This window comes from Cetorhinus maximus, chromosome 31 (assembly GCF_964194155.1).
Source record: "Cetorhinus maximus chromosome 31, sCetMax3.hap1.1, whole genome shotgun sequence".
Classification (NCBI taxonomy): Eukaryota; Metazoa; Chordata; class Chondrichthyes; order Lamniformes; family Cetorhinidae; genus Cetorhinus; species Cetorhinus maximus.
In genome coordinates, this window is record NC_135909.1 from 19,728,574 (window position 1) to 19,741,719 (window position 13,146).

General features: G+C 45.2%; 2 protein-coding genes and 1 non-coding gene across 3 annotated transcripts in view; all 3 read right to left on the reverse strand.

Moving 5' to 3' along the window:
* LOC144670314 (histone H2B-like) overlaps window positions 1-13,146 on the reverse strand; it is a 1,149,071-nt gene that overhangs the window by 42,394 nt on the left and 1,093,531 nt on the right. The gene's annotated exons all lie outside the window — the stretch shown is intronic.
* LOC144670440 (histone H1.5-like) lies at window positions 7,970-8,638 on the reverse strand. The gene has a single exon (XM_078532931.1). It carries the CDS (start codon window positions 8,636-8,638, stop codon window positions 7,970-7,972), a length of 669 nt encoding a protein of 222 aa, XP_078389057.1.
* Window positions 12,477-12,550, reverse strand: trnat-agu (transfer RNA threonine (anticodon AGU)). Its single transcript has one exon. It is a non-coding gene; the product is annotated as a tRNA-Thr (tRNA).

Genomic DNA, 13,146 nt, shown 5'->3' on the forward strand with positions numbered 1-13,146 from the left:
GTTCCCTCCAATAACTATTGAGCACAGATCCAGAGTTAGCCCTAGAATCATAACCCACATCAAAGATTGAGAATGATAAAATAAACCTCACATTCACACAGAAAATCAGACAGGGTGAACTACTGAACAAATCCAACATGTTACCAGGCACTGACAAACTGCACAATGCACACACTCCACCAGAGTCTGACAGATACAGAATGAAGCCCATTACTCACAGCACCAACGACTGACCAGTACAGAATAAATCACCCACTCACTACAGTAACAGAGACAGACAAATGCAGAATGGATCCCACATCTCACACAGTACAGCTGACCAGTAGATACAGAATACATCTGAGACTGTTTGACATTCAGAAGTTGAGAATGAATCAGACTTTCACCCAGTGCCAAACACTGAGACACAGAGGAATCATAAGCACACGTTCAGAATCAAAGTCTGATAGAGACAGAATGAATCCCACAGTCATTAATGAGAATGAAAATAGCAGAAGATGGTTTCAATCCATCGAGCTCTGGGTTATGGGTCCAGCACGCTTCTGCTGAGCCACTCTGCTAGATGAGGAGGGAGTGCCACAGTGTTATTGTCACTGGACAAGTATTCTAGAGACCCAGGGGACCCAGTTTCGAATCCCACCATGGCAGATTGTGAAATTTGAAATCAAAACTCTGATTGTCGATTATCGTCAAAAACCATGCAAAACCTGCCTCTTTTACATGATCCGACTGGTAACTCCAGACCCCTGACCCGTAGTAACGTGGTTGTCTCTTAAATACCCTCTGAACAAGGGCAATTAGGGATGGACAAAGTTGTGCACAGCATCAGGGATTGAGTGTTACAAAATGTATCGAAAACTCGCACAGATTACCAGAGCCTGACAGACAAAATAAATCCCACTTTCCCATACAGCACCACAGACTAACAGATGCACAATGTGTTTCAAAGATTCCCAGATATTGAGAATGACTACCACATTCTTGTTCAACACTTGACACTGACAGATCCAGACTGAATTCCACACTCACATTGAGCAGCAGATGTTGGAATGTCCAAAATTAATCCCACCTTCAGACACAGAACCAGGCTCCGACAGTGAATGAGAAGTGCACAATTAGATAGTACCATAGACTGAACGATCTAGAATCGATACCACATTGACTTACAGTGCCAGAGACTGACAAACGCAGGATGAATTTCATTTACAGACATTTACAGGGACTAGCAGGTATGGAATCAATCCAACACTCTCATATTGTGGTCAGAATGACAGATACAGCATTTATCCCAAACTGGTATATCATAGAAACAATGATCAAGAGTAGGCCATTCGGCCCTTTGAGCCTGCTCCACCATTCAATATGATCATGGCTGGTCCTCTATCTCAACGCCATATTCCCTCTTTCTCTCCATACCCCTTGATGCCCCAAGTATCCAAAAATGTACCAATTTCTTTCTTGAATATACTCTGTGACCCGGCCTCCCCAGCCTTCTGTGGTAGAGAATTCCACAGGCTGACCACCCTCTCAGTGAAAACGAGACCATGAAGCCGCACTGAAACATCTTTATGGGGTATGTGGAACATTCCTTGTTCCAGTCCTTCTCAGGCCCCCTCCCGCAACTCTTTCTTCGGAACACCGATGACCATTTCGGTGCTGCTTCATGCTCTCACCTGGACCTGGAAAAAATGATCAATTTGGCTTCCAATTTCCATCCCTTATCACCTTCATGGTCCAACTCTGACACTTCCCTTCCTTGAGCTCTCTGTCTCATTTTCTGGTGATAGACTGTACATCAATATTCAATACAATCCACTGGTTCTCCCTTATCTTTTCTACTAGTTACACCCTCCAAAAACTTCAGTAGATTAGTTAAGCATGATTTCCCTTCCATAAACCCATACTGACTTTGTCTAATCCTATTAATGCTTTCCAAGTGTTCAGTTACCATGTCTTTTATAATAGACTCTAGAATTTTCCCCACTACTGATGTTAGGCTAACTGGCCTGTAGTTCTGTTTTTTCTCTCCCTCCTTGTTTAACTAGCGGGGTTACAATTGCCACCCTCCAATCTGTAGGAATTTCCCCCGAGTCGAGAGATTTTCAATGATGACCACCAATGCATCCAATATTTCCTGGGGCACTTCCTTTAGTAGCCTGGGATGTAGATCATCAAATCCTGGGGGTTTTTCAGCCTTTAACCCCATTAATTTCTTGACCACAATTTTTAAACTAATACTAGTTTTCTTCAATTCCTCCCTCTTGCTAGACCCTTGGTTCCCTAACATTTCTGGAAAATTATTAGTGTCCTCTTTTGTGAAGACAGAACTAAAATATGTGTTCAATTCTCCTGCCATTTCTTTGTTTCCCATTATAACTTCCCCCAGTTCTGACTATAAGGGACCTACATTTGTCTTTGCTAATCTTTTTCTCTTCACATATTTATAGAAGCCTTTACAGTCAGTTTTTATGTCCCTTGTGAGTTTAATCTCATACTCCATTTTCCCCTCCTTGACGAATCTTTTTGTCCACTTTTGCTGAATCCTAAACTGCTCCAAATCTTCAGGCTTGCTCTCTTTTCTGGCAATTTAATATGTCTCCTCTTTGGATTTAATTCTATCCCTAATTTCTTTTGTAAGCCATGGTTTTGCCACCTTTCCTATTTTATTTTTGTGCCAGACAGGAATGAATAATTGTTGTAATTCATGCATACATTCCTTAAATATTAGCCATTGCCTATCCACTGGTCAACCTTTTAAGTACGGTTCCCCAGTCCATCATTGCCAACTCGTGCCTCAGACCCTCGTAGCTCCTTTTATTTAGGTTCAGGACCTTCGTTTTGAATTCAACTTCTTCACTATCCATCCTAATGAACAATTCCATCATTTTATGGTCGCTGTTCCCCAAGGGAGTTAATTCTTGCTCATTGCATGGCACCCAGTCTATGATAGCCTGCTCTCTAGTTGGTTTCTCAATATCTTGGTCCATAAAACCATCACATACACACTCCAGGAAATCCTCCTCCACAGCATTATTGCTGTGTGTTTTGTCCAATCTGTATGTAGATTAAAATTACAGTTGTATCCTTATTGCATGCATCTCTAATTTCCTGCTTAATGCCTTCCCTGACATCTCCATTACTGTTTAGAGTCCTATAGACAACCCCCACCAACGTTTTCTGCCCCTTGGTGTTTCTTATCTCCAGCCAAACAGATTCCTCATTATGATTTTCTAAGCCAATATCCTTCCTCACTATTGCATTGATTTCCTCCAATACTAACAATGCCACCCCACCCCCTTTCCCTATTGGTCTGCCCTTCCTAAATATTGAATACCCCTGGATGTTCAGTTTGCATCCTTGATCACCCTGTAGCCATGTCTTCATAATTGCAAATATATCATAACCGTTTATAACTATTTGCACCGTTAATTCATCTACCTTATTGCAAATGTTCCACACATTAAGATATGATGCCTTTCAACTTTTCTTTAACTTTGTAACCACCTTCACTTTATTTTGCACTCTGACCCTATTTGTTTTTCACACTTTTTTTTCTGCCTTTCACTTTTGATTCTTACTTTTCTGCATTTTTTTTCTATCCTCGTTTCCCCCTCCTCTGTCTCCCTACTCTGGTTCCCATTCCCCTGCCATTCTAGTTTAAACCCTCCCCAACCGCACTAGCAAACACATTCCTCCACCACCACCACCACCCCCAACCCCTCCACTCCCATCACCTCCCCACCTCCAACCCCTCCACTCCCACCCCCCCCCACCCCCAACCTCTCCACCCCTGAGGACATTGGCTTCAGTTCTGCCCAGATACAACCTGTCCTGTTTGTACTGGTCCCACTTTCCCCAAAAGTGGTCCCAATGTCCCAGGAATCTGAATCCCTCCCCCCAACACTATTTCTTCAGCCATGTATCTATCTGATGTTTCTACTCTCGCTAGCACGTGACACTGGTAATAATCCTGAGATTACTACCTTTGATGTCCTACTTTTTAGTTCACATCCTAACTCCCTATATTCAGCTTGTAGCAGCTCATTGTTTTATTTTTTACCTATGTTGTTGGTACCAATATGCACCATGACCACTGGCTGTTCACACCGCCCCCCCCACCCCCCTTCAGAATTCCCTGCCGCTCTCTGGGACATCCTTGATCCTGGCACCAGGGATGCAACAGACCATCCTGGAGTCTATTTTGTGGGCCACAGCAACGCCTGTCTGTTCCCCTTACTATTGAATCCCCTATCACTATAGCCCGGCCACTCTCCTTCCTCCCCTCTTTTGCAGCAGAGCCACCCGTGATGCCATGGACTTCTGCTGCTTTCCCCTGAGATGTTGCCTCCCCCAGCAGTATCGAAAACGGTATATATGTTAGAGAGGGGGACGGCCACAGGGAACTCCTGTACTACTTGCCTCCCTCTACTCTGCCTGGTGGTCACCCATTCCCTTTCTGCCTGTTCAGTCTTTACCTGCAGTGTGACCGCCTCACTGAATGTGCTGTCCCCGATAATCTCAGCATCACAGATGCTCCAAGGTGAATCCACCCGCAACTCCAGCTCCGAAATGCAGTTAGCCAGTAGCTGCAGCTGGACACACTTCCTGCACACATGCTCACCAGGGTCACTGGAAGTGTCCATGAATTCCCACATAGCACAGGAGGAGCATATTGCGGGTGTGAGCTCTGCTGCCATGAGTTCCCTTTAAATTAAGCTTGTTAGTTACTCCCTTTTAAAGAATACTAAATACACTAGGGTCCTTATTCCACTCCTACTACAAAGTCCTCACATTATTTTGTTTAAACTAATGGACTGCAGCAGTTTAATTATTAGAATAAGTAGAAGTACTTACCTGACCTACTTACTGCGTCATATTTTGAATCGTGATGTTACTTTGAACTCCACCGACTGGAGGCCCTGAGGGTCCGCCTCTCCTCTCCGGACTTGGCGTCCGTCGGAGGGAGAGAATGAAACTCCCACTCACTCACATGCACCGCTAACTGACAGATGCACAATGAGTCTCAAACACTATCACAGTCAGACACAGAACAACATCAACAATCACTTTCAGTCCCAGAGCCTGACAAGCACAGAATAAATCCCAGACTCTCTCACTGTAGCACGGCCTTACAAACAGTGAATGAATCCCAAACTCATTCACAGTATCAGAGTGAGTAAATCCCACACTCGCACACATTATCAGGGGCTCTCTGTTACAGATGGAATCCCCCTTTCCCGTATAGTCTCTCTCTGTGGAGAACGGACCCTCGCAAAATAATCAGGCGACATTCCCCGATGTATAGTAAAACACTGAGGAACTGGGGCTGGAGAGACTCTTTGTAAAATGTATTTCCTGACTAAAGTAAATGGGCTGATGATGGGGTGGGAGGAGGAGTGGGGGCGAGAAATCATAATCTGATTGGCCTGGTTCCATATCCAATCCTGAAATTATATATTTAGAGGCTGGTTTAGCCTTTAAACTGTCCATTCAGAGTCATCTTTTCCCAATCCTTCATTAGCATAGATCTGGGAGACTGTCCATTTAATCGGCGCTCGGAAGGGGTTTGCTATATTTCTGTGTCTGAAACTGAAGATGGTGGATGAGAAGAAACCAGCTCCCAAGAAGGGAGCCAAGAAAGCCTTAAAGAAGCCGTTAGCAAAGGGCGGCAAGAAGCGGCGAAAGTTGAGGAAGGAGAGTTTCTCCTGACCATTTTCTGAACAGATTCACCAGTCAGAGTTACAAGGACTATTAATACAATCTGCTCGACAATCCGCCTTTTTAAACTGTGAGGAACCGCCCCGAATAGTAATTGGCTGCAGCCTTACGCCCAGGCAGTTGCGTCCAAAATCGAACCAATGAATTAATCCCTGGCAACTCAGGTCTCCATTGGTCGAGTTGTTTTTAATTGTCTATTTAAAAATTCCGCCTTTTTTTGCAGCCGTTTCCCTTCTCGACAATAGACTTCGTTCTTGCCTTTTTTTGAAAATTATAAATACCATTTTTCACTCTCGCTCACTATTTCCTAACCCCAATGAAATTCCAGTTCATGTAACCTGTTCCTGCAATTTGTAAACCCGGCATCATCCTGGTGAATCTGCTCATTTTTGGACAGAAACACCAGTCTGTTGTTTGAACTGTGTAAAGTCAGTGCTGAATTTCCCAGGCAATAACTGAATTGTTAATATAATAATAATTGAGTATTGCTCCATACAGCACAACCAACCCTTAAAATCGCCGCTCGCTTAGAGGGCTGGAATGGGTAATAAAATAGAAACGGTGCTGGGGGCATCAGACCCCGTCCCATTGCCCTCATTCTGGGCTGTTCATTCCGATAAAGAGCGGGAACGGGAGCGGCTCGAAGCTCCCCCTGTTCCCGGTCTGAGTCTTGACGGACATCCGTGCGAATATTGGGATTAGGGGCAGGAGGAGGCCACTCAGCCCATTGAGCCTGTTCCGCCAATCAGTGAGATCATGGCTGATCTGATTGTAACCTCAACTCCACTGACGGATTAAACGGCTGATATCAGAGGAACCGCCGGAACCTGTCATTACTATCCGACTCATTATTCATCTAGAACAAAACCTTTCGACAATATGAAGCAGTGGAGAGACTTTTCAGTGTCAGTGCAGAATGTGCCATCCGGGTAAATAAACAACGAGCAAACTGAGGTTCTCAGTACATTCCCCGTCAGAACAAACCAGGCACTAACATTCCCGATCACAGCCCATCCCAGCTCCCGTTCCCAGGTCTCTGCTCTCTCTGTGAGGCGGTGGGTGGCTCTGAAAAGAGCCTTTGTTGTGTGTTCGGTCGAAAGGGTCGAATTGTTTAGCCGCCGAATCCATAGAGAGTGCGGCCCTGGCGTTTCAGAGCGTACACCACATCCATGGCAGTGACCGTCTTGCGCTTGGCGTGTTCAGTGTAGGTGACCGCATCCCTGATCACATTCTCCAGGAAAACCTTCAGCACCCCGCGAGTCTCCTCATAGATCAAACCCGAGATCCGCTTGACACCGCCACGGCGAGCCAGGCGGCGGATTGCTGGTTTGGTGATGCCCTGGATATTATCACGAAGCACTTTGCGGTGCCGCTTTGCTCCGCCTTTACCCAGTCCTTTGCCTCCTTTCCCTCTGCCAGACATGATGATTCTTCACTCAGATCGCTGCAGAATATGAGGGACGAGCTGTTTCCGTTCCTCTTTTATACAGCCCGCCCCGACCTGACTGAGAAAGGAGCAGAGAGTGAGAGGCGGGACGGGGAGGAGACTGAGTGACAGACAGAACAGAGGAGTGTCTTTGATAATCCAGCTCCGCCCCCTGCCTGCTCGAAACGACATTTTATTAAAATTATCGACAATGGAAGTTAACACAGCGCTCGGCACAAAACTTATAGATTGGGACTTCATGTTCAACGGTTCTAGAGACCCGCAGCTTTTAAATGCAGAGCTTTACAAAGAAAATTTAGTAATATTCCAGCTCAAGCACATACCCTGTAAAATCCGCCTGTTTCCGCTTCACTCCCAGCTTCTGTTCTATCCCCACACACCTCCCCTCCCGGCGGGTTGAGCAGTTTACCGACACCTCACTCCAGCTGAATTAGACAAACTCATGTGTTGGGCTTTGAGTTGTAACGCGGGGTTTCTCCGCCCGGGTTACTGTCTTACACACTCTCACCCTGAATCTGTGAAAAGGGAACGAGCAGAAACTGACAGAGCAGCTGAACAAATCCCCAGTTACAATGGGGCACGGACACCGCTCTGTTTTATTGCAGAGTGGGGGAGAGGCTGGGTATAGTGCATGTCAGTGAGATACCGGGAATTTTCAACTTAACATAAATCATTTCAGTGTGAAACCTGCTCCCAGAGCCGGGACAGGGACATTTGATTCGGGGATCAGCTCTTTCCTGAGAGACATGGGCGGCTCTGAGAAGAGCCTTTGGGTTCAGAGGTTTACAATTTGCTCGGCTGGTTTCATTTCTTTCCTGGCGCTGCTTTCTTAGCCTTTGCTGCTTTCACTTTGGGCTTGGCCTTCGATTTATCCACTTTTTTTAAAGCCTTTCCGCCCGTCACCTTCTTGGCGGGAGATTTTTTCTTCAGCGCTGCTTTCTTCACCGCCTTTTTTGGAGTTGCCGCCTTCTTGCTGCTTGTTTTCTTGACTGTTGCTTTCTTCGCTGGGGATTTCTTGGCTGCTACTTTCCTGGCTGGAGATTTCTTAGCTGCTGGTTTCTTTGTTTTCACCTTCTTGGCCGCTGGTTTCTTCACTAAAGATTTCTTGAATGTTGGTTTCTTCTCCTTCTTTCCCACTTTCCCCTGGGATTCCTTCTTAGGGATTTTGAAGGAGCCGGAGGCGCCCTGTCCCTTTACCTGCACCAGGGAGCCGCTCTCCACCTTCCTCCTGATACTGAGCCTGATCTGGGAGCCGAGCTTCCCCACATCGACACCGTTGCCAGACAAAGCTTTCTTTATCGCGGCCAGGGACATCCCCTTGCGATCGCTGCAACCCGCCACAATCTTCAGGATCTGTTCGCCTAACTTGGGACCGGCTGCCTTCGATCGGGAAGCCGCCTTCTTCTTCTTGGGAGGTTTGACTTGAGCGGCAGCGGCTGGAGGAGCCGTTTCGGCGGCTGCAGTATCAGTCATATTCGAGACTGTGTGGAAAATCTCTCTGACAGTCAGAACTGGATCAGAAATGAAACCAGTGGTGGCGGCTCAGAGCAACTTAAACACAGAGAGCGGACGGGGCAGAGACAACCTGCTGTCAGATCCCGGCTCCTCCAGCCTCTCTGTGTTTCTCTCTCCTCATAAACTCCCCAATTCCACTTCAAATTGGACATTTCAGATTCCCACACTCGCTTCCTTCTGTTAACAAAATCCGAATGCTTGTTTTCGCGAAAGTTCCATCCGAATTAAAGGCAGCAATTTCGATTTAAACCCGTTTCTTTGCTGCTTTGATCGCCCCCTCTCAGCCGAGCGCTGACTTCTTCTCTGTGTTTCCACTGAAATCTTGAAATTAACGAAATATTTCCCTTAAATTCTCTCTTCAGGGCTGAGCAGGGGAGCAGCGCGATCCAATTACAGGGATATCTTGTGATTTTATACAAATATGACTCGGAAACCTGGCGCTGAGGCCGGACACACAAACACAGTGACATTAGTCTAACCCGCCCGCCCCTTTAACGCACTCTCGCTGATAAAATGTTCACTTCTGCAGACTGACAGGACAAACTGTGTCTTGATCCACAATCTTTTAATTCACCTTGGACATGGGAGTGAAGCCAGTGAACTGCAGGTTGCTAATGTTACATCTGTGTTTATAATGTATAGGGATAAACCCAGTAACTATAGACCAGTTAATCTAATGGTCGAGGTGGGGAAATGTTGAGAGGCAATAATCTGGGATAAGATTCATTGTCACTTGGTAGAACATGAGTTGATAAATTAAAACCAGCACAGATTGGTTAACAGAATATCAGAACTGAAAAGAACCACAGGAAAGGTACAGCATAGAAAGAGGCCATTCAGCCTAATGTGTCTGTGCTGACCAAAAAAAGAAAAGAAAATTAAAAACCTGCTCATTAAAATCCCACCTTCCAGCACCCGGTCCATATCCTTGCAGGTTACAGTGCTTTAGGTGCAGATCCAGGTGCCTTTAAAATGAGTTGAGAGTTTCTGCCTCCACCACCAAACGAGGCATCGAATTCCAAACACCCACCACCCTGTGGGTAAAGATGTTTTGCCTCATGTCCACTTCTACCAATCACCTTAAACCTGTGCCCTCTGGTAATTGACCACTGTGCTCAGGGGAAAAGGACATCCCTGCCTACTCTATCTCGGCCCCTCATAGTCTTGTACACTTCAATCGGGTCACCATCAGCCTCCTCAGTTCTAAGAAAAACAACCCCAGGCTATCCTATCTTACCCCATAGATGCAATTTTCAAGTCCTGGCAATATTCTTGTAAATCTCCTCTGTACTCTTCCCAGCGCAATAATGTCCTCCCTGTAATGTGGTGACGAGACCTGTGCACAAAATTCCAGCTGTGGCTGAACCAGTGTTTTATACAGTTCCATCATTACATCCCTGCTTTTGTGTTCTAAACCTTGTCCAATAAAGGAAAGCATTCCATATGCTTTCTTTACCACCTCATCCACCTGTCCTGCCACCTTCAGGAACCTGTGGATATGCACAAGGTATCTAACTCCCTCTACCCCTCCCAATAACCTATTTATTGTGTAGTTCCCTAGCTTTGTTTGCCTTCCCCAAATGCATTACTTCACACTTCTCTGGATTGAATTCCATCTGCCATTTTTCCGTCCACTCAACCAAACCATTGATATAATTCTGGAGACAAAAGCTATCCTTTTCACTATCAACTACAGGGCCAATTTTTGTGTCAAACTCCCCAAAGCCATCTACAAGGCACAAGTCAGGAGTGTGAAGGAATATTCTGCACTTGCCTGGATGAGTGCAGCTCCAACAACTCTCAAGAAACTTGGCACCATCCAGTATAAAGCAGCCCGCTTGATTGGCACTCATTCCACAAACATTCATTCCCTCCACCACTGATGAACAGTGGCAGCAGTATGTACCATCTACAAGGTGCACTGCAGAAATTCACCAAGGCTCCTTAGGCAGCACCTTTCAACCCATAACCACTAACATCTAGAAGGACAAGGGCAGTAGGTGCATGGGACGCCATCAACTGGATGTTCCCCTCCAGGCCTCTCACCATCCTGACTTGAAAATATATCGCTGTTCCTTCAATGTCGCTAGGTCAAAATCCTGAAACTCACTCCCTAACAGCACTTTGGGTGTACCTACACCAGAGGGACTGCAGTGGTTCAAGAAGGCAGATCACCACCACCTTCTCAAGAGCAATTAAGGATAGACAATAAATGCTGCCTTAGCTAGCGACACCCACATCCCAATAATGAATAAAGAAAGGATAATATCCCAAGGTTGCATACTGCCATTGTCACATTGCAACACCGCCTTGTGCTATTCCCCAAATGTTCTGGAATGGCAGCCCAAATCCCCAGACCATTATCCTCCCTTCAGCCAACATTCTGTCCCTTGATTAAGCCCATCCTGAGAAGAGATGCTCGGCATTCCGAGTTCCTCTGCAGACATCCGGTTGCTGCTAATGGACCAAAAGGCCTAAAACCTGAAAGAAGCCCTCTGGCACAGCCCTCTAAGCATATCTCCATTAGACCATGCAGACTGTACCTGCTTCATAGATAACAATGGTGCGAAGTATAAGCAATTTCAGTGTAGGCATTCTGTGGAAATAGAGGATTCAAGATAAAACAGAATTAAAAATACTGAACAGATTCTCAGGGAGCAGGACTCAAGTCAAAGTGGAAAAATCCCATGGATTTTTAGATGAAAGCTTTAATCACTGGACAATGGCAGCTGAAATCACCCCCCTTTTATACAGAGCAAAAATGTTCCTACACTGTTTCATTTTTGTTCAAGTTGTTTATAGTTAAATGAAGAAAAAATAAGCTGTTGGAGGGAATTTCCTTCATTTATGGAAACACCAACAACCGCCAGTTGTCAATTACTCAGCCCCATCAGACTCACCCACACTGATGGGAGCTTCCTGCATCCAGCACTGGCCCTGTCGCACTCACCAGCTGCTCACCCAGACCCCACTCTCACAAACACTGAAGATGGCTACCCAACCCAGACTCGTCCCCTCCACACTGACAGATACAACACGTTCACACTCTGCTTCAGTGAGATGAATGTCGCGAACGGTTTCTTTTGGCTGATTGAGGCACTTTGAAATTCCTGATTATTTGTAATGAATCCGTCACAAACCCCTTGGGATTTTCGTGGAATGATACCTAACATCCCTCATTGTGAAAGGCTATTTAAGATAAATGATAATCTCTTTCGGTGAAGCAGGTTGTGAGGAGAATTCCTTGAAACGTTTACGTGCTGTCACGTTAACAACATGTAAACAATTGACACTTTTATTCACGAATGAAGTTAAACCAAATGTTAGCCCAGATTATTCAGCATTTTAAACGGAGTGGGAAACAGTTTAAACACACATCTTCAGTGAGTTCTCGGAAAACAGGATTTAGCAACTGATTGTTGCAGCGTTCATGCAGTCACCTGTTTTTATGTCTTCCTCTTATGAAGTTTGAATCCTCTCGCTGACCCAGTGATTTTTGTTCTTATTCTGTTGTCTTGTTCTTCCAAAATCTCGATGTCAGTTTCTGAGCTAAAACTATTAAATAGAAAAGCGCCCATCTCTTCCAGTAGAAACGCCCGAGGGAGTTTCTCAGTGTGAGTGGCCAATTTCCACAAATCTCTTCTTTAGTCAAAGAAACGAAACTCTCCTTGCATTGAAAGAATAAAAGATAATCTATTGCACAAGGATGGACAATTTGAACCAGCAATTCGGATGTACACACCCGAACCAAGCCATATTTTGCACAGATCAGCTCAAAAACTTTGAAATTGGAATAAGGCTCTGCTGGGATTTGAACCCATAATCTCCTGTTTACTAGACAGGCGCTTTAACCAACTTAGCCACAGAGCCAAGCTTAATTCATAAATACTTTAATCACGGATCCAAACTTGAGGAGTTCCCGGAAAATAGTATTTAGTAATTGTTTTTTCTGGCGTTCATACAGTCACCTGATTTAATCTCTCTTCCTCTTATTCCCCGGGATGATGTTTGAATTCTATCACTGACCCAGTGATTTTTTCACTTGGTCTTCCAAAATCTCGATGTCAGTGTTCAATTGTGAAATAGAATTGCGCCCATCTCTTCCGGTATCAAGAGTCTCTCAGTGTGAGTGGCCTCTTCCCCCAAATGTCTTCCTCAGTCGCAGAAACAAAACTCTGTTTTTGTGTTAAAATCTTTGCAGCTGTTCAGGGAAAGACTATTTTAAGCTACAATTCTAGAACAAAGATAGATTTCGCCCTGTTATGACGGAAGTGCGTAATCGCACATCAGTTTCAACGAAATAAGGCGCTGTCTGGATGTTTTTTTTTACAGCCAAATGCCCTTCCTGTTGCTTGTTCTCCTCATTTATCTGGGCTGGAGACTGACACCATTATACTCTGTAGCTAGGTTATTTCATGATTAACAAGTCCTGGAGTGGGATTTGAACCTAGGACCTCCAGCTTAGA

Coding starts and splice junctions, on each gene's coding strand:
- LOC144670440 (XM_078532931.1), bottom strand. CDS start 8,638: ATGACTGATACTGCAGCCGCCGAAACGGCTCCTCCAGCCGCTGCCGCT.